The following is a 22,882-nucleotide window of genomic DNA, read 5'->3' as shown; positions in this document are numbered from 1 at the left end:
TGGAGTTTGTTTTCAAAAACTAATATTTGCCTTTTTAATTTATATTTTGCTACATTTTCTGGAAATTTTATTTTAGAATGTTTAGTTTGAATCTTACAGTCCATGATTTGTTTTTATGTCCATCTATCTACTTTGTATATTGATCAGAGATCGAAGCCGTTGATTTTTTAGTCAGCGGTGGCTGAAAATCGGCATAGCGAAGTAATAAAAGTTTAGCCGGGTCGACTTAAGTGAATTCGATCCCTGATATTAATTCTCGCTTTAAATCATTGTTGTTTAAACACTTTTGTACCATGAAACACCTTGATGGTAAATCACGATTGAATTTGCACACGGTATGCGATTCATGACAGCTTTTGTGACACTTGATTAAGCCGCGATGCACAGATTGCCCACCACTGCTTTAGATTAAAACTCGCTTTAAATTTCTACCACAAATACAGCTCTTTTTTTAAATACATTTAATTGATGATCAGCCACTTGTTCTGCCACATCGATCCGAATAACATCTGTGCATGGAAAATGCGCTTTCATCGGTCTAGTCGATTAATGTTTGTATATACATTATTTATCAATGTATGTTACCAAAAATACTCAACAAGCTGTAAACTGTTTCTTTATCCATTCATTTACGTCTATTTGCCAAAAAATCTAGCAAGCAAGCAAGCTTACTTGGGTATTTTATATTAATCAATCCGATGATCTTTAGTGTGCGATATTAGCTTTAAATAGAATTAAGATATAAGCGATAATAAATGCTTTTTAAAGATTATTATATCATTTTGGATATTGATGGATGAGATAATGAGAAATGTGAATTAATTGACATTACGTTTGTCTGGCTTCTGGACGGAATCAATGAGAATCTTGAATATTCCAGTTTGTTGGGCACTTTTACTCATTTTAGTGATGATAAGGATTCATTCAAGGGTCAGACACTGTGAAAGTACTTGTTGAATTGATATGAAAAGTGCAGGAAGTGCAGGACAGTCCATTGGAGTGTCTGAACCTTAGATTTAATCTCTATGTGCCTCTCAATTCCATTAAAAATTCTCAATTACATAACCAAAAATATAAATATTATTAATAAATACATAAGAAAGTATATTCTGCGTGAGGATGGATAGTCGAACCTGCATAAAGTTCCCTTTGCATGTATTAGTTATCAATCTTTTATTTTCATACAAATAACAAAAACATTTCTCTTTAGAAACTATTTGCTCTCATGTTTATGTATGTGAAGAATAAAAACCTATGTGTCTCACAGGCAGATACATTAAGTCAGTTTGAATTCGGCAGCGGTTCAGTAAGGAATTAAATAAAAAAAGTTATCAGGAATTAATTCCTGATATATACTGCCAATTTTGCATTTAAAGTCAATTATACGATAAGGACATCCATAAATCATCACAAACTTCTGGTAAGCATCTAGACTGTAAATTTCAAAAATATTGCTGACGCCGGTTGTGGATCAATTTAAAAATAGACGAAGATCATGCGCTGCAATTTTCAAAATGGACTAACTCTTATTGGTGCCTTTTTTGACTCCAGGTAGTCAAAATTGACAATTTTAAGGAACTTTACATAATTAATTATTATAGATTGATATTCTGGATGCATACTGCATAAATAAATATCCCCTGCATCAGTGTGTGATCTCACGTCTTAACTCCTACTAATTTACTCTCTCACTCTCAGTCAATACTCTCCAATACATACACAACCGTCTTGTTTATGTTTGAACATACTCTTTTTGAGAAAAAATAACAAGTCAGTGACTTACTCTCTCTTCCTTTCCATATTTTAGTTTGAAATTTCTTATCAAAGTGTAACGCAGACGAAGAAAAACAATTAAAAAACCCGGAAAATGTCACAAGGTGTTCTTAGATTGTGTACATTAAGCGGGGAGCATTTATTGAAAATTCCTCAAACTCTTCATCACTCAAGATTATTCTCTGGATCAGTTAAATTACTCTCAAAGGATGGAAAACCTGTTGAAGCTATTAAAGGAATTCCATATAAAAATTTAACGATTGGTGTGCCAAAGGAAAAATGGGTCAATGAACGGCGAGTCGCTATGTCGCCAGCTGTTACAGCTGCATTGGTAAAGAAAGGATTTACTGTAAATATTGAAAAAGGTGCTGGTGAGGAGGCAAAGTTCCGTGATCAAGATTTTGCTGAAGCCGGTGCTAAAATTGTTGACGGAAATAAGGCATGGGATTCGGATATCCTCCTTAAAGTTCGTCAACCTTTAGAAAATGAAATTGATTTGCTGAAGGAAAATTCAACCTTAATTTCATTCCTTTATCCTGGACAAAATAAGGACTTGTTAAATCACTTAGCTAAAAAGAAGGTCAATGCATTTGCTATGGACTGCGTACCACGTATTTCACGTGCTCAAGTATTTGATGCACTCAGTTCAATGGCTAATATTGCTGGTTATCGTGCAGTCATTGAGGCTGCTAATCACTTTCCAAGATTCTTTACTGGACAAATTACAGCTGCCGGAAAGGTCCCACCAGCAAAGATTTTAGTCATTGGTGCCGGTGTTGCTGGTCTTGCAGCATGTGGACAAGCTAAAAATATGGGCGCTATTGTACGTGCTTTTGACACGCGATCAGCAGCTAAGGAACAAGTTGAATCTATGGGTGCTGAATTCTTAACAGTTAATATTCAGGAAGAAGGATCTACAGCTGGTGGATACTCAAAGGAAATGAGTCAAGCATTTATTGATGCTGAAATGGCACTTTTTGCTAAACAATGTAAGGAAGTTGATGTCATCATCACAACTGCACTTATTCCTGGCAAAAGAGCTCCAATTCTTATTAAGGAAGAACACATCAAGTCCATGAAGCCCGGCAGTGTTGTTGTCGATTTAGCAGCCGAAGCTGGCGGTAACATTGAAACAATTGAACCCGGCAAAGTTGTCACTAAGCATGGTGTTGTACATATTGGATTGACTGATCTTCCATCACGTTTACCAACACAAGCCTCAACATTATATGCCAATAACATCTCAAAGCTCCTCCTCTCAATGGGCGAAAAAGATCATTTTGATATTAATATGAAGGATGATGTCGTTCGTGGAAGTATTGTAGCACATAATGGTGAGGTTACATGGCCACCACCGGTCATTGCTGTCTCAGCAGCACCACAACCCGGTGCTGAGAAGAAGGAAGGACAAGCAATTGTTAAGGCAGCAGAAGCTAATCCTTTCAAAGACACAATGACAAGTGCCTTAACATACACAACTGGATTGGGTACATTGGTGGCACTTGGTGTCGTTTCACCAAATCCAGCCTTTACAACAATGATGTCGACATTTGCATTGTCAGGAATTGTTGGATATCATACAGTCTGGGGTGTCATTCCAGCTTTACATTCACCATTGATGTCATGTACAAATGCTATTTCTGGAATTACAGCTGTTGGTGGACTTTTGTTGATGGGCGGCGGTTACTTCCCAACCAATTCTATTGAATATCTTGCTGCTGGTGCTGCTCTTATTTCATTTGTTAACATCTTTGGTGGTTTCTTGGTTACACAAAGAATGTTGGACATGTTCAAGCGTCCAACTGATCCACCAGAGTACAGTTACTTGTATGGAATTCCAGCTGCAACTTTCCTCGGTGGATATGGATGGGCTGCACTCAATGGACTGTCTGAAGTCAATCAAATTGCTTATCTTGCTGCCTCATTATGTTGCGTTGGTGCACTTAGTGGATTGTCAAGTCAGAAGACAGCTCGTGTTGGAAATGCTTTGGGAATGGTAAGGATGACAGCTTGATTCATAAATCTTCAGATTTTTATAAATTTTTCAATCCTTATAGATGGGTGTTACTGGAGGTATTGCAGCAACACTCGGCATCTTATCGCCAACACCAGAAGTATTAGCTCAAATGGCTGGATGTGCTGGTATTGGTGGTCTTATTGGAACCATCATTGCCAAACGTATTCAAATCACAGATTTACCACAATTGGTTGCTGGTTTCCATTCACTTGTCGGTCTTGCTGCCGTATTGACATGCGTATCAACATATATGCATGATTTCCCATCACTTGCAACTGATCCAGCTGCAAATGTCCTTAGAACAGCACTTTTCCTTGGTACATACATTGGTGGTGTTACATTCTCAGGATCACTTGTTGCTTATGGTAAATTGCAAGGTGTTTTGGACTCGGCACCATTGTTACTTCCTGGTAAGTCATAGAATATACATTTATATCCAATAGCTTCTTATACTTAATCTTTATATCCATAACAGGACGTCATTACATTAATGGAGGTTTACTTGCTGGTAATGTTGGAGCTATGGCTGCATTCTTCATGGATCCAACAATGCTTGGCGGTCTCTCATGGCTCGGTGCAACAGCTGCTATGTCAACCGTGATGGGTGTCACATTGACAGCTGCTATTGGTGGTGCTGACATGCCTGTTGTTATTACAGTCTTGAACTCATACTCTGGATGGGCATTGTGTGCTGAAGGTTTTATGCTTAATAATAATTTGATGACAGTCGTTGGTGCTCTTATTGGAAGTTCTGGTGCCATTCTTTCATATATTATGTGTAAAGCTATGAATCGTTCACTTCCAAATGTCATTCTTGGTGGTTTTGGAACATCATCAACTGGAGGCGGTAAACCAGCTGAAATTGTTGGAACACACACAGAGACATCTGTTGATGGAACTGTTGAAATGATGAGAAATGCTAAGAATATCATCATCACACCTGGTTATGGATTGTGCGTTGCTAAAGCTCAATATCCAATTGCTGAATTAGTTGACATTTTGAAGAAGCGCGGCAAGAAAGTTCGATTTGGTATTCATCCAGTTGCTGGACGTATGCCTGGTCAATTGAATGTATTGTTGGCTGAAGCTGGTGTCAGTTATGATGATGTACTTGAGATGGAGGAAATTAATGATGATTTTGGTGAAACAGATTTAGTCTTGGTTATTGGAGCTAATGATACAGTCAACTCAGCTGCTGAAGATGATCCCAACTCAATTATTGCAGGTAATTTAATCACATCAAATCCATTAATAGACCTAAAAACTAATCAAAATTTTGTTAAATTCCAGGTATGCCTGTCTTGAAAGTATGGAAAGCTGATCAAGTTGTTGTCATGAAGAGATCACTTGGTGTCGGTTATGCAGCTGTTGACAATCCAATCTTCTATAAGCCAAACACAGCTATGTTACTTGGAGATGCAAAGAAAACATGTGATGCACTTTTGGCTAAAGTAAAGGAGGATGAAGCTTAATTTTTTTGTTTGTGTCTTTCAAACGGTTAATTCAATTTCAAATACAATTATACGAATCAATTCAATATTTTCAAACAAATAAAAAATAATGTGTAAATTTTAAGGAAATTGAGTTTTTTTATGACTGATTGACTGTGTGGCTGACTGGCTTGCTTGGCTTGCTCAGCTTACTCGGACTTGCTCAACTTGCTCGACTTATTCGGCTTGCTCGGTTTGATCGGCTTGCTCGGCTTGCTCGGCTTTCTCTTTTTGCCCACTTGCTCAGCTTGCTCGGCTCGGCTTAGCTTGTTCGGCTTGCTCAGCTTGCTCAGCTTGCTCAGCTTGCTCAGCTTGCTCCACTTGCTCAAATTGCTCGGCTTGCTCAACTTGCCCGGCTTGCTCGGCTTGCTCGGCTTGCTCAACTTGCTCGGCTTGCTCGGCTTGCTCGGCTTGCTCAACTTGCTCGGCTTGCTCAACTTGCCCGGCTTGCTCGACTTGCTCAACTTGCCCGGCTTGCTCGACTTGCTCCACTTGCTCAACTTGCTCGGCTTGCTCGATTTGCTCGGCTTGCTCGACTTGCTCAACTTGCTCGGCTTGCTCTGCTTACTCGGCTTGCTCAGCCTGCTCAGCTTGCTCGATTTTCTCGGTTTGCTCGACTTGCTCGGCTTCCTCGGCTTGCTCGGATAAATTCAAATTTTTAGAAACATTTAAAAATTTTAAGCTTTAATAACCGTTAAAAAATTTAAATTTTAAGAAACCGTTAAAAAGTCTGAAAAGTTGCTGAAAAGATAAAAACAAGTTCAATAAAAATATCTACAGCCATTAATGATTATAACTTTGATTTTATTGATCATTTTAAGTACAGAAATTTACTTAACAACTTTAATTTCAATTTATTAAATTTCTTATTCATTTATCGCCTAATTTTATATTCAAATCCTACATCTATCACAATAAATATCAAATTTTCATCCTTAATTTTATCTAGAAAAAAATCCTTTTTTGTTTTCATCCAACCTTACTTTAAGTGAGTAAAAGTCATCTTCAAGTAGAAGAAATGAATTTCTTTTTTATACTTCATTACCTGATTTCAGATTCATTCATGGATATGTATGCTTATAGATATTTGCTAAATCAGTATGAGAACATAGAAATATTTTTTGTTCTGTTGCTGGTCAGAGCTGGACTGACACAAATGAAGAAGGTTCTAAGTCCATATGACTGCTAAAAATAGGCGATTTAGCGGAGCCTTAAATGCTCTGTTGCTGAGCCTTAAATGCTCTTTCATTCCGATGTCGCTCGAGAGGCGTTCAGAGAGAGTGTTTGAGGATCAAGCCCCAATGTAATGTACCTAGTCACAATTTGCGTATCGGGAATACACAAACCTAGTTAGTGTAACTAGAAACAGCAAAAAAGCGCCCTAATTCGACTAGATTTTCCCTGGGATCGAACCCGAGTCGTTAGAGTCGGTTGTCCGGAGCTCTAACCACTGCGCCACTGGTGCTTTTTCGCTGATAGGTCCATCTTCATCTTTTTAAAACAATTTCATCAATTTTCTAGGGTATTTCTAGGGTTTTTCAAGAAAGTCCTAAATATTCCCTAAATTTGAACCTTAAATTGAAACTTTCCTTTTGTCGATGGCTAAAGAGCACGTGGGCAGCCAAAGAACTCTTGAAAGAAGGCTTTTGATAGAGACAGTTTAACACTTAATACCTGACATGGTATTGGCAATTTCCAATGGGAAGCTAGTGATAGAGCCAGTTTAAGACCAGGCTGAGAAACTAGGCGGTATCGGCGGTATTTAGCGGTATTTGTATGTATACCGCTTTTAGGTGAATTTCTGAGTCTTTTAGACCAACTAAGAAAGGTCATGGACCACAGATTATTTATACGACCAAGAAACAGCTTTATGCGCATTAGTCTTCTTTCTAGACCATGAAATCATTATCCTTGCCTGTTAGGGTAAGTAACCCCAGCATACAAAGAGTGTGCTCTCAAGAGCAGATTTAGTTGAGATCAACACTCACGAACATGCTCTTCTAGTACATTTAAGGTGAGCAAGTTCTCAAAAGCATGCTTTTTGCCCGTTATGAATAAGTAAATCTGAACTTAAAAGCCAATCAACTTGAGAACAGCAACAAAAGTTCTAAAGCAGTAGCAAAACTCCCAAAACAGCAACAAAATTCCCAAAACTGAATTCAACAACTATTCTCACAATATCCATTCACAACTCTGTCTTATACAAAATATCCAAATCACGTAGTAGCATAGAAATCATATATATATCCATATCATGCACATGAATACATACAGTAATCAAATAAAAAACAACAAGTAACGATAGAAATAACAATATTAATAATATTAAAAAGGGATAGAAAAATCCCTTCTGAAACTTTTTACATCCTTCCTTTCCATCTTAGATGCTAAAGCTCACACGATAACTTCCATCCTTTCCTTTTACAGTTCTCATGGGTACTTGCCCCTTACCTGTTACACTAAATCCAACTTGTGATGGATTTCTTTGTTGTCGTCTTGAATAATTTGATTGTTGATTTGGTCGTCGCTTTGGACGTTGATTGACTTTATTGGCTAAATTCTTCTCGACATTCTTAATTTTCTCCTTTTGTCTTTGCAACAACAATTGTTGATGCTTTAATTCAGCTTCCTTCTCGTGTTGCAGTTGCTTCTGTTGTTGCAATTTAAATTGCTCTTCGACAAGCTTCTCGAGTCTCTCGTCTTCCTTTGCCCTAAGGAATTGTGCAAGTTGTGCCTTAGATGTTGGACTTGGATCGCTTGTAAGCTTTAATGCATAACGTTCGTCACGCTCTGAATCGATTGCATCGTAAAATTTATTTATTTGTCCGGGTGATGCAATTCCTTGTCCAATATCACCGTTGTGTAAGTTTGTGATGTCCTTGAGTTTGTAGGATGGCTTAAATCCACCATTATGGATTTGTGGTGGATCAAATTTATTCTTATGTGGCTTAATTGCCAATGTCTTAACGCCTAAATCACTTGAGAATTTTTCATACTTTCCGGATGTCTGGGATTGTCCTGGACGTGGACGAATTGAAAAGTCAAAGAATTCAGATTCCTTAAATTCATCTTCGGGTGATTTGAAGAGTTTTGGTTGCTGCGTTTTGTGTTTTCTTGTTGTTGTCTTTGTTGTAGTTGGAAATTGGAAATGTGTTGATGGTTTAAAGCCATTGGAGTCAAATTGATCCTCATTGTGGTTAATAATTGTATCAAAATTGTTTTGCTGACCGCCGAAGTTTTGCTCGAGATTGAACGTAGCTGGTGATCGCTTTGGGGGTTTTCCTTTAAGCTTCTTTGGGACACTTTCTTCTTCGACATTCTCATCGTCGTTGAATTTAAGATTGCTGTAGCTGTAAATTGGTCTTTCAGGTGTGTCTGGCTTATACCTTTTTGTATTGAGTGTCGTCGGTGCTTCTTGTAATTTTGACTCGAAAACTTCTTCATTCTTTATTGATGGAAATCGAAATTGTTGTTGTAATGGAACTGGCTGGACCTTTGCCTTTCCAACATTCTTAACACGTTGTTGTGTTGGATGTGACTTGTATGATGATCTTGTTGGAACTGTTAAGTCGCCTTCGATGACTTTGCCTTTAGAGGCGAAGATTTCTGGCACTTTATCGGGATTGAAGCTGATCTGGTCATAGTCTGATGGTGGTGGTGATTGGACTCGCTTTTTGGTTCCTCTGGATGGTGGATTCTGTGAGGAAAGTAAGGGAAAAATTAAGAATATTGAAAATTGCAAACAGGAAGGGGGATAATTGGAAGGTCAATAATGTTAAAGAGGAAGTTGACCTTTTTGAGGTAGGAAAGACATTTATGGACGACAATGTTGTAAGCTTGCTGGAAAGCAAAAGACATAGAAAAAGCCGAAAGTCCGAGCATAAGCTGACTTGACTCTGACTTGACTCTGACTTGACTCTGACTTGACTCTGACTTGACTCTGACTTGACTCTGACTTGACTCTGACTTGACTCTGACTTGACTCTGACTTGACTCTGACTTGACTCTGACTTGACTCTGACTTGACTCTGACTTGACTCTGACTTGACTCTGACTTGACTCTGACTTGGCTCTGACTTGACTCTGACTTGACTCTGACTTGACTCTGACTTGACTCTGACTTGACTCTGACTTGACACTGACTTGACTCTGACTTGACTCTGACTTGACAAAATTCCGCAAAACTCCCCAAAAACCATTCACTTACCCTAGACGGCCTCGAGTTGTACTTCGTCACTAATCCATCATCAATTGCTGCATCTTCAACAATTCCTTTACCACGAAACGTTCTCTGTGCATTATCTCCATCATCGGCAACTGTGTATTGAGCTGTTACGCGTGTCGATCTTGCATCACACTGAATTATTGCAATTAATACAGCCAGCAGCTGTGATGATAATATAATCTGTTATAATAAAATAAAATGTATGATGGAGGAAATGAAATTATCACATTGATTGAGTTAATAATGTTAATATGTATCGTTTTTAAAACTTGTTGAGCAGGAAAGTAGTGCGTGGAGCAACAACAACGATTAATTGAGATTTTATCGCTGCAGTGGAGTTGGGAGATATACTTTTTTTTCTCAATTACGGTAAATATGTGAAGTGTGGTCAGTAATATTATTATTGTGAATTAAGTAATTGTAATTGACTTGATATTTTCAAGTGGATTTAAATTTTGAGTTGATTATAGTAAAATTTAACATTTGAAAATTTGAATTTTTTCAAAATTTGAAAATTCATTCAAAATTGAAAAATTTATTTGAAATTTGAAAATTAAAAAAAATTTAAAAATTCATTCAAAATTTGAAAATTCATTCAAAATTCGAAAATTGATTCAAATTTGAAAATTTACTCAAAATTTAAAAATTCATTCAAAATTTGAAAATTTCTTCAAAATTCGAAAATTCATTCAAAATTTAAAAATTCCTTCAAAATTTGAAAATTCTTCCAAAATTTGAAAATTCATTCAAAATTTGAAAATTCATTCAAAATTTGAAAATTCATTCAAAATTTGAAAATTCTTTCAAAATTTGAAAATTCATTCAAAATTTGAAAATTCACTCAAAATTTGAAATTCAATCAAAATTTGAAAATTCAAAATTTGAAAATTCATTCAAAATTTGAAAATTCATTCAAAATTTGAAAATTTCTTCAAAATTTAAAAATTCATCAAAAATTTAAAAATTCATGCAAAGTTTGAAGATTCATTCAAAATTTGAAAATTCATTCAAAATTTGGAAATTCATTCAAAATTTGAAAATTCATTCAAAATTTGAAAATTTGTTCAAAATTTGAAAATTCATTCAAAATTTGAAAATTCATTCAAAATTTGAAAATTCATTCAAAATTTGAAAATTTATTCAAAATTTGAAAATTCATTCAAAATTTAAAAGTTCATTTAAAATTTGAAAATTTATTACAAAATTTGAAAATTCATTCAAAATTTAAAAAGCATTCAAAATTTGAAAATTTCTTCTTTAAATCTTCTTACAAAATTTAAAAATCCGAACATAAGTTTGAACCATTCATTCAAAATTTGAAAATTCATTCAAAACAAAATCTTCAAAATTTGAAAATTTCTTCAAAACTCATAAAAATTCATCCAAAAAATTCAGCAACAAAATTCATTCAAAGTTTGAAAATTCATCTCAAAATTTGAAAATTTCTTCAAAATTTAAAAATTCATCTTGAAAAATTCATGCAAAAAGATTCATTTAAAATATCAAAATAAAAAAAGTTTTTGGAAAGTTTCTTCATTTTCTATGAAAATTGAAAATGATACAGATTGTCTCAGTTAACTCTTAATTTGACAAAGTCTTAAGCTCAATTTAGATTCTCTTATGATCACAAAAGCAATAATTTTCAGTCTGAGAAAATTGTTTTATAACTCAATTAAAATTGTCTGAATTTCCTCGATGTGAATGAATTACAAAAAATAACTGAAAGAGAAATGGCACAAAACAAGAAGAAGTGCTGAATTGAATAGATTAACATAAATTAATGAGTTGGCGCAAAAAAACACGTGTTTTCATTTCAATAATTGTTCAAACATGTGTAATCAGCACTGCCTTTAGAATTTCAAATATGTTTTGATGTAAATGCCAATGTAACTTGACGTAATCAGGTTGCGTAAGCTTTAAATTAATAATTTTCACTCTGAGATTTTTTGGAATTTTTTGTGAAAATATTCAGAAGTTATTGTAACGTGAATGTTTGGGAAATTATCTAACTTTCTTGGTTGCTGCTGATTATGAAATTTTATTGGTATTAAAAAGTATTTACTGGACATTTATTTATAAGTCACATACTTTGAACACTTGAAAGTTTGTCGTTTTGTAAGTTTTTTAAGTCTAAAGATAAGGAAATAGCAAGTTAGGAGCTGTTCAATTAGCGTAAAATGACAAAATGACTTTTTGACCAACCTCCCCTTTCTTGAGCGTATGCCGTATTCCGCGTGCAGTTTTGGTCAAAGTTAATCATCAAGGCAGTGGTGGGCAACCTGTGTGCCGCGATACCTTCCAATTCAATTTCCATTTCACTATTTTAATTGAATATTTAATTTTCATTCAAATGTAAAATCTCAATTTTAAATAAAAATCATAAAATTGGATTCAGAGTGTGGCTGTCTCAAATTTGATTGTCGAAGAAATTCGAACTATTCGAACTCAACTTATTTTAAAATAAAAATTTACGTTACGAAGAAAAGTATGAGTAACGGTCAAAAAAATTTTGAATTTTATCAACAAAAATATTTTTTTTGAAAAAAATTAACAGTCGTTTTTGAGAAAGCCACACTCTGATTGGATTCAATAAAAATAATTAGTCTCTCATGCTTTCCTTATCACCAAGGGATCCCAATTTGCCCATACCTTCCGAGAACATCAATTCTCATTCATTTCAGTTAACTTTTAAATGATTAACAAATATTGTATCTTATTTAATTGAATGTAAATGACGCTTTTGAGGATATTTTTATCTTTTGGTGCCAAGTGGATGTACAAAAAAAAAGTCAATTGTTCTTGGAATAAAGATGATTTATTTAGATTATATAGTCAACTACATTAAAGTCGTCACGTACAACAGAGAAAATGTTTGCAGATGATCACGTAGAACTTTTTTTTAGTTCGAAAAATTCCAAATTTTTTATTCAAAGCTTAACACAAAGGATGAAGTTTTTTTTATTTTTTAAGACTTCAGGTCATGAACTATGAAAGAATTTAAAGCAGTGCTGATAAAGGGACGTTTATTTATTACGTGAGGCTGTTGGACGCGGGGAGGTGAGAGAGGGTGTTTGAGATTTAGTTCCAATTGTAAGCAGTGGTGGGCAGCCAGTATGCCGCAGTACACTTTTAACAATGATGTCCTAAACCACAAAACTTAAACCTCACATACAGTTCATTATGAGAACTCAGACTAACTCATCCTACAATATTTCTGCCAATAATCAAAAATGTACTCAGAAAATTGAAATTGAAGACTTAATCTGGTACTCGACGTATTTCTAGCCGGTAATTCAAATTGCCCTCCTAATTCAACCCGAATACCACAAGTCCATAATTCAATCCTATATCCGGTACCAGACCAGCATGACTCTGACAAAGTATCGGATTTGGTTTAAAATCTAAGTCAAACTCAAGCCCAAAAAGCACACGACTCAAAAATGACCAAAAATCCGGATCCAGACTGGCTTGAATCTGGTCTAAAACTCGATTTCAACAAATCTGGCCTGGTACCAAAATCACTATGGACTAGGGCTCAATGTTCAGTCATTTCAACGTCATGTGCCTTTCGGGTTGATCGATTTATGATATGAAAGTATGCTGACTATCCACAAAATCCCTAAAATCTTAAATTATCCTCTAAATCCGCAAGTGCATATGATTCAATAAATCCACAATATTCCTCAATTTTCCACTCAAAACCAATCTTTACAAGTCTTTTCCATCCACAACAAAGCCGCATTAAACATCAATTAATACAAACTCATTAAATTATTTACTACAATTTACTTTACAAAAGCAATTACTAAGCATTTTAAGCTAAATAATCATAATATCCATCTCTACAACTGCCAATATCATAAAAAACTCATCATTAATTAACCAATTTCTATTCATCATCATTTCTATAAAGCAGTTCCACAATAAACACAAATAAAGAAGTAAAAAGCAGCACAAAAAGAGCTCCGAGCAGTTTGTAAAGAAACCCAAGTCAACTAATTATGCTGAAAATGACCATTGAATCAACTTTAAAACACAAACAGTAATAAAAATTAATTAAGCATTTGGTCAACAGCACAAAAAAAGTATGAAACTTCTGCAGATCCTCAAATGAAGTGAAACTTTCCGACATCCTTTTTAATTTGTGGTTAATTGACTGCATTATACGCAGTCAACTCGCGGAACTGAAAGAAATTTCACTTGATGGTCATTAAAAGGTTAAAATACAGTAGGTTAGCAGTTAGCTATGCTTAATAAACATCGTATTTTTTAATATCATTGAACCACATCTACTTTATATGCATTGTTAACTGCCTTTACTTACTTTTTAATTTATAAATTTATAGCTGAGCTTACTGTGATGTGAATAATGTGATTAGATGGGTAAAATTAATGACTCGTGATTAGTGAAATTTAATTGATATTATGTGTGGAATCGGAAGTTGATTTTTTAAGTTGTTTTGATGGTTTTTATGGAAAATAATGAAGTTGCTTTGGATTTAGTGGACTCAAATCATGTGCTAAGTGATATTTAATGATGAAATCAAATGCTTGGCTGCTGTGTGGACGTCTTGGACTGCGCGAGGAGGACAATTTCATTTTCGGCCGTAAAAGTTGACAGCTATTAGCCGTAAAAAAAGCTTAAGCACAATCTATCCTTTAACCATTACTCTGAAAGCACACGGCGAAGAAATGGACGAAAATCCGAAAACAGGCCCGATCGGCACATATTGAAATGATGCCACCACGGCGACGAGGTGACAGTATACCTAAAGTCAAGTGGCTGCCACTTGGCGAAAACAACCGGATCAATATGTCAACATTTCAATATGTACCGATCGGGAGGTCGACCTGCTTTTGGCCTGAGACCGGATTTCATCGAATGATTCGATTCGAAACTGACCTGGTGTCAGAGCCATGCTGGTCTGGGTTATGATTTTCGACCATTTATACGTCATATTTCTTCCGGGTCGTTGCGCTGGTTGGTTAAGTCTATTTTCAAAATTATTGAATTTTAACAACCCTCATTTCAGAAATTTTTCTACTGTCTAGCATAAATCAAGCATAATTGAAATAGATCAGTGCTTAAAATAGCTTTTCATCTTCCCAAGCACGTATTTTAAGCAGAAATATGTGTGCCTTAAGAACCATAAGCTTGTGGCAACCTCTTCAAAGCATTCAAATTTCTTAGAAATTCGTCCGGATCTTATTAGGCAAAGGTAATGCTCTCTAGAGGTTGATTACCTTAAATATACTAGATTGAGCATGCTCGAGAGCGTTACATTCAGCATAAAAAATAAAAAATAAACATTAGCTTTTCAGACCTTAAGGTCCATAGCTGCGCGTTTATATGCATTTCATGGCTATTGATAGTTTAACGAGGAAGGATTCGTCAGATCTCTCGCTCAAACATTCAGCATACCCTGTCATAAGAGCATGCTCGTTGCTTGTATTTATACCACATCCTTTCCTACACACCATACACCACACACCTATATCAATATTATCTCAGTGGCATTACACATTACACAACAGTTTCCAAGAACTTCCATATCCACAACATCCTTGATTCTTCATAGAATTAAGCGATAAAATTAAACTTATAAAAGACATCAAGCGCTCAGATTCACGTCTCATTCTACATCAACGGATCTTTATTTTTTTCACTAAATTTAATTTATTCTTTATATGCAAAATTGACATGTAACATGCACCAGGTGAATTCTGTAGAATAAAGCATTTTGCCATGATGCATTAACCTTAATTGACTTTTTTTTTTCTTCCTTCTTTCCATTCTGTATGTCATTTGCATATAAAAAACAATGGGGAAGTCAGATATGTGAATGAGATAAAAATAGATGATGTGTTTGTGTGCATATGAAAGTTAACAATGAAAATTGTTGGCAGTAATCATTTTGATTTTAAATGCATGCAATTGTCGATTGAATAATTATAGCACGAGCTGTAAATTTGAGACGTACATGCATGCCACGCTCTCAAAAACTCAAGCCAAGTGTTTTGCTGTTTTTAAAAAAAATTAAGTGAGAGTTGTGCATAAATAATGTTGAGCATGTTGTGTGGCTAGGAGCTTGTCGGTGGATTGTTTGACGGGTTTTGGAGATTCTTGAGGATTTTTGGGATTTTATTGGATTTTAATAATTTTGGAGAAGACTTGAAATGTCTAATGGAAACCATGACACCGACAGTCTGGTTTATCACCGACCTGTACCCGATCCATAGTCAACTCCATTAAAATCAGGAAGCCTTTTTAATATTTTGGAGTTCAGATTCCCAAAGGCCTGCCAACTTTCTTTGATAATCTTGAAATAGCCAAGTGATGCGAAACTTCAGGATTGCAGACAAAAGTTCCTTAGACGAACTATAAGTTACAGCCGAAAACTGCAAGTCTTCGCATCTAAAACACAAGAAATCCAGAACTACAATTCTTAACCAAACCCTATCTATTTCCACAATCAACATCACTTCCACACAGTCCAAAACAGCTTGATCACGACATGACAATGAAGTGGAAACCTCGTGTTAATGAACTTGAACATGAATTTAACTCGAAGGCATTAAGATAGAAAAAAAAATACCGCAATTTACATAATTTCCGATAATTATGATGGCGAGGAAAAATTTACATTCATAATGAGATAATTTTCTCACATTTAGTGGCTTGTGTCTAAGTTGGAGTTGGATTTAGTACCAAAGATGGCTTGTCCGGACTCCAAAAGTCCTAAAAGGTGCCTCGATTGGATTCCAGACTCCAGTGTGGACATTTCTGCATGTTAGAGTCCTGCCAACTCTGCCTGGCACCATGTTTGAGTCACGCCGACTTGTTGCCGGATTTAGGATACATTGACCAACTTAAGCTATTCAGGAATACTCAATAATTTAGCTGTTATCTTAAGGCAGTCCATATGAAACTGGTCGCAATATGTGACAATCCAAACCAAAACATACAAACATATTCTGCCCACAAAATCACCACTCAGCACTTCCAAAACACAACCAAACCCACTAAATTATTCATCATCCTTATGCAGTTCCTCCTAACATCACCAACTCAACCCACTATTTACTCCACATTAATAATTGAATGATTTATTAAGCTACTAAATTACTCTACTGATTGATTTATGCAGCATAAAATTCCAATGTCAATGATATATTTTCTTTGAAGTCTGTGTGGAGATAAGGAGGTGTGTATGGTAATTTATCATCTATTTAAATACTACATACATTGTAAGATGTAAATTTTATATTTTTTAATTGATTGAAATCGTGATTTATGAACATCTGCTGGGTTATTAAGGTATGGAGGTAATGTGAATCAACTCAGCTTCAACTACGTGATGAGGAGTTTACCCGAACATCACAATGTGTCCACTGGGACAACGCTTCGTCGGTGTATTAACAGTAATACGTGAAGTTGCCCATACAGTAACGTGGCAGCTGATTTTGACTCAATATGCTCGCTAGAGGGTCAAAATTAGCTGTCATGGTGTCATTAGGGTAACTTTGTGCTTGCAATCTACACGGTGACGTAGCGATGCTCTATCGAAGGCATCGTGCTGTTCAGGTAGAATTTTATATGAAATTCTTGAAAAAGGGTCGTACCCTAACAAGCAAAGTGACTACTTTTGAGTTCCGCAGTGGTCTTTCTGTAATATGAAAGCATACTCTTTGCATGTTAAGGTTATAAGCTTTAATCAACCTTTAATATGAGATTCTTCACTACCAATTTGACTTCTTGGAGAATGTCCTGGATTGGTTGTGTGGATAAGGACGCTAGAGTTCTCAATATCCCTAATTGGCAGAAGTTATCGAAAGATAGAGCTGTCTACAGACATTCTTTAAACGCAGCACTGGGTCCCCGTGCGCCCCAGCCAAGGAAGTAAGTAAAGTAAGTAATTTGACTTCAACTAACGTTTTCTTTGATATACCTTAAGAAGATCCTTAATACATGCATAATTCCTCACAAAATAAATCATTAACTCATTTCTTTGATCCTTCATCTTATCAACTCAGCTGTCAAATTAACGTTACAACCAGAAAATAATTCATAATTATCAGATTTACATAATGACATAAAAAGGGATTAATTTACAACTTTAAGTCAATCTCAAGCATCAACACTCATCCCATCTGCTTAAGCATCAAAACGACTCATTCCAGTAGCTAAAAAACTATAAATTTCAAATGCAAATGACAAGAGATGAAGCATGATTGTTACCAAAAATTAGAAATAGAATAGCTCATCAAAAAAAGTTTTTAATTTGACTGATTATGTCAGTTAGTAGACGTAAATGAATATAACATCAAAAAATCAGCATATAGCACCAAATGAATGAGAAATGATGTTTAAAGCTTTAATTAATTAATGAAAATGACTGTTAATGAATCTTCTTCATATTTCATCATGTCTATGGTATGAATGTGTGTCATTTGACATGAATTTTCATAAGAATCCATCAAATAAATTCTCTGGTGGCACTGACAACTCTCGTATGTTACATTAACAATAAATTCCATTCCTGTTTTTTTTTCATAATTGTAATGTGAAATATGATTAATTATATCTACGTGTCCCACACATAGCTTTATGACAAAATATGTCTTTGAATGAATTCTCATGCAATGGAATGAAGAGGCTGCAATGTTGAGCAGAGCATTGTTAAGGTGTTGGCAGTAGAGTTTGGGGAGGAATTTTTGGGAGAGAGGACTCGAAAAAGTTAAAAAATGGCGACTTTAAAGGAGTCAGGACTTTGCTTTTGTGGCAGTCCGGACTTTAGTCTAGGCTTCTTTACAATGGAGTCCTTTAACTTCTGGTCAGAGTAATTAGATAGTCTAAACTCTTTGACAAGACTCTAAAATGGGTCGCCTTTACTAAGTTCCGTACCAGAGTTGACAGAACTTTGGAAGTTCAGACTCTAAAATTCCAGAATGTCGCCTCAACTAGACTTCGTGGAATCCACAAAGTCCGGACTATATTGAATTTTGAACTCTGCATCTTATTGAGGTCTGAACTCTGGACTCCAATGAAGGTGCTTCCACATTGGAGTCCTGTCAACTCTGGTCCGGACTCTCAAAGTTCTGCCAAATTTGCTTTTGGAATTTTAAACAGATTATGACTATTGAGACTGATTCAGTTATGCTAAAATTAGGGTTCGTCGAAAATTGCTAGACTAATTCTGTTAATCGATCCAAAATCGGTATCAGACCGACGAGACTCTGGGATGGTATCTGTTTTAAACCTAATCAACCAATAAGTCTGAATTACGACGACCGGATCGAGCAGACCATATCTTGAGCATGTCCATGAGTATGCTCACAAAATTGAGAATATTCAATTAAACTGATTGAGGATACTCATGAACGCGCTCATTTAAGTGAGTGTGCTCATTGTCTATTGAGGTTGTTGTCGGATTTAAGATCAGTTAAGCTATTTGTGGTATGAGGTCATTCATTTAATACGTAACGCTTTTGGGGATGAAGGATTTTGAGATTAATTTCGCACCAAGCCTTAGCAGGCAATGAGAGTGCTCTCAAAAGCAGCTAGGAAGAACATTCACGAGCATGTTCATCTAGTTATTTAAAAGTAAGCAAGCTCTCTGCCTGTTGGGAAGTGAACGACCTAAATTCATGTAATTCCCAACCACCTTTCCCTCCTTTCTTCTAAATCTAATTCAGTATCACCCTGTCAGCATCAACTTCCGGAATATCTCATTACAATAATATTCAAATTCCCGTCCTATATCCCCATATAAAATAATATTCATCTAAACGTCATCATAAATTTTCTTCAGCATCATATTATAGAAAAAAAAATATTTTAATTAATTTCTATGCATTACAATGTAATAAAACCAACATGACATGAAATTACCGCACACATTTATCAGTCACATACCATCAGACATTCTTATGCTATCATGTAACCAATTTGAGACGTTTTAAAAGAAGCAAATATATAAGATGTCTAATTGCATACATGATACAACAATAAAGACATCAGATATTGTCGCAAAAAAAGATATTTGGTTTAATATGACAAGCAGCAGCAAGTTTAAAAACTCGTTTAAAAATCTTTAACGCCACAATGAAAGTGAACGAGGAAAAAAAAATGTAGCGGAAGCTCTAAAAACTTAATTGAAAACCTGATTTTTTATTTATATCTGCAATTCTGTACGGCGACTCTACATGTATCTATATCAGTGTCCATCACTTTCGTTTTCAATTATATGCCACATTGTAATCTTTTTGCATCTGCGGCTGATTACATAAATTGACATTGTTATGACATATGCAATACAATTCTGTGAATAATTTGCTTGAGAGAAAATGTTTGCTTTATGGTGTGGCTGGATATGGGTACGGATATGTTATTGTTGACAAGTGGATGATGTTACGCAAAATTTTATTGTGGAAATTGATGTAAGACATATTTTTTAAATGCTTTTGTTATCGACACTTGAGGAAATTGAAGGTTTTTGTTGTCAGTGATTGTGTAAAAAAATTGAAGAAATTTGATGACTTTTTGTGGATTTAATGGGTATGGATTGTATTCATAGATATACTTGCTGTGCTTTTGTACTTGAAATCTTCATTGGATTCAATTGTACAGCAAGAAGGCAGTAGCCAACAATAGAGCCAGCTTCAGTAACCAACTGAGGGAAGCCAGGGATCAAAATTGATCTGTACGGCCAGCAAAGTAAGTAAGTAAGTAAATCCATATCCCAACTTTTCCCCGACAGTTCCAACAATAAATACATCAAACACACCTCTCCACCTGTCCATTAAGCCATTACAAAACGGATAGTGCAAATTTATCACATCCATTAATATTCATATATCACGTCGTGCATTGACATTATGTACACGTCACGTCATTTATTAGATTATAATACTTTAAAGCACAAACAATCTTATTAATTATCAGATTAATACCCGAGTGTATAATAAAAAAAGGTCAATAATCTCATTCCACAATTGCATTAGAGCTGATTCCGTTACACATGTCTTAATAAATTAAAAAAAAGAAAGAAAAATCTCTAAAAAAAGCACATTCATTATGTATAATTGGAGCGTCTTATTGTGCTTCACACGTTTAAATGACTGCTTAGTGCCTTATTTTCACTTGATATAAAAATGAACAAAAAAAAGAGTTTAATCGAAAGTCGTTTGTGAATTGAATGCATCGTGCATTGTGTTGAGGTACTTAGAATGTAATGAGGTAGAGCCAAAAAAAGCATTTTCGTGTGAAAACATTTAGATTGTGGTAAAGTCAAATGCAGTTTGTAGCTTTTTTGTTAAGGAAGGTCGTTGGATGTTGGAAGGCTGTTCGAAAGTGATGGGTGCTGAAAATTGGATTTTAGGGCTTATGATGTGTTTTGGAGCGCATGATATGAAGTAATGTGAAATAATATCAGATCCTCAATCATGTCACATCCCTTCCAACTTTAACCAGCTCCTCAAAATGTAACATGCGTCCAAAAACTCAAGTCCTGCATTTCTAGTGTCTTGGATTCACATATCTGAAGTTTTCTTCCTACTTGAGCTTAACAGAACAGCACAAGTTGGTAAATTGATCATTTGTAGAGTCTTAGATACATAGATCTGTAATTTTGTCCCAAACTGCACTGACTAGACTAGCGGAGGTCGGTAAATTGATCAAAAGATCCAGTTTTGACTTGAACTGTATCGATCAGAATAGCATAAGTCGGCAGTTATCGAAATCTTCAATTTTGGCTCGAACAGTTGCATCCCGATTACCATAAGTCGGTAAAGATCAAAAATTGCAACCCAGCAAAATCTTCAGTTTGCCCCGACTCGAAGTCGGGATCAAAATTCGACCCGATTGGCATAAGTCAGTCAAATCAAAAATCAGTTTTGACCCGATCGGACCGACTTGCACTAGTTGGTAAATTGATCAAAATCATCAGTTTTGGTTCAAACTGCACCTATCTGTATAGCATAAGTCGGTAAATTGATCATTAATCCGACCTCTAGTCAGCGTGACTCTGACTTGGTATCGGATTCAGTTTAAATCCTATTCAAACGCCATTTGAGCTATAACTACACAAACATCATCAACAAACAACCCCAAACCTTATTAAAATGAGAAATTTTTAAATCGTTTAGATTGAAAAAGTTCAGCATTTTTACAGCACAAACTGTAATGATGAAAGTTTTTGCAGATTCATTAACTTTTTTTGGCTGGTAAAATTCTGGATGAAAAACCTCCCCAAACGTAATTGTCATTAAATTTTTCATCAGACCCATTCGTAATGTTCTCCTGCTGAATAATTTGTTAGTATCCTACATGCCATTAAAATGTATTTAACCGATGTAAAGCACAGAGGAATTGTAAATTAATTTTCATTTTTTTATGCTTAAATGGATATCAATAAAACATTTTTTTGGAGATATTGGAATTATGTTTGGTGTTGTTCTGTTGGGAATTTGATTTAATGGAACAGATAAGACTGCATTGTAATGGGAAATGGTTTAATAAATAATTGAAATGCTGATATTGAGCATGAGATTGCTTATCTATCAATCAGATTAAAATGAGATGAAATTATTGTTTGTGGATTGGATGTTTGGTCCTAGAATTGGCAGACGGAATCCAGCGATTGAACCAGCTTTAGGCGGCATCTGATGGAGACCATGAGTCACAGTTGATCTGCACGGCCAACGAAGTTAGTAAGTAAGTAAGTATGTTTTTGGCTTAGTTAAGAGCTAAGTGGGAAGCTCAGCTATATTTTGGGCTAAAAGCTTCTCAAAATGACTGAAGATTCTCATTTAAATTAGAAAATTGCAATTTATTTTTGTATGGCTCGGTGGCTTAGTAAATAAAGTACTGGACTTGTGGCCATGAGGTTATGAGTTCGATTCTCATTCTGGCTCATCTAAATGAGCGTGTCCATTAGCATACTCAATCTAAATCATTGAGAATGCTCAATTTTGTGCAGAACTCAAATTTCGTGTGAAATCGAAACGAATTTTCAACTTCTAATTAGTCTACTTACGACTCGAGCTCTAAGCATGTCTACTTGTCAATTCTTGTCAGTTAATCTACATACATCATCAATTAGGATAAAGCACATAGAGTTACACATGTTAACAGAGTTAGTAACAATAACATTTACGTAACATCACATTCTCACATCTCATCGGATATAAAATGATAAATTTCCAATTAAGTCTCATAATGAAGTATTGATGATTCCTCATTATTTTACACAAATTTCAATTTCAAAATATTGTTAAGTAATTGTACAAGAAAATTGAAGTTTAATTACAATTGACTGACAGGTGATTGGATTCATTTCCTCTTACTTTTCATCACTTATGATAAGATCACGAATA

At 35.2% G+C, this 22,882-nt stretch overlaps 1 protein-coding gene across 1 annotated transcript; it reads left to right on the top strand.

Moving 5' to 3' along the window:
• The first annotated feature begins 1,264 nt into the window (after window positions 1-1,264).
• Window positions 1,265-5,370, top strand: LOC139099992 (NAD(P) transhydrogenase, mitochondrial-like). Its single transcript, XM_070652560.1, has 5 exons — window positions 1,265-1,420; window positions 1,808-3,769; window positions 3,831-4,200; window positions 4,266-5,015; window positions 5,081-5,370. Exons 2-5 carry the CDS (start codon window positions 1,868-1,870, stop codon window positions 5,260-5,262), a joined length of 3,204 nt encoding a protein of 1,067 aa, XP_070508661.1. The 5' UTR covers window positions 1,265-1,420; window positions 1,808-1,867; the 3' UTR covers window positions 5,263-5,370.
• The last annotated feature ends 17,512 nt before the right edge of the window (window positions 5,371-22,882 follow it).

This window comes from Chironomus tepperi, unplaced genomic scaffold (genome assembly GCF_022539635.2).
Source record: "Chironomus tepperi strain 1889 unplaced genomic scaffold, CSIRO-AGI_Ctep_v1 contig_8, whole genome shotgun sequence".
In the NCBI taxonomy this organism is placed as follows: domain Eukaryota; kingdom Metazoa; phylum Arthropoda; class Insecta; order Diptera; family Chironomidae; genus Chironomus; species Chironomus tepperi.
This window is presented reverse-complemented; position numbering and strand designations above follow the sequence as displayed.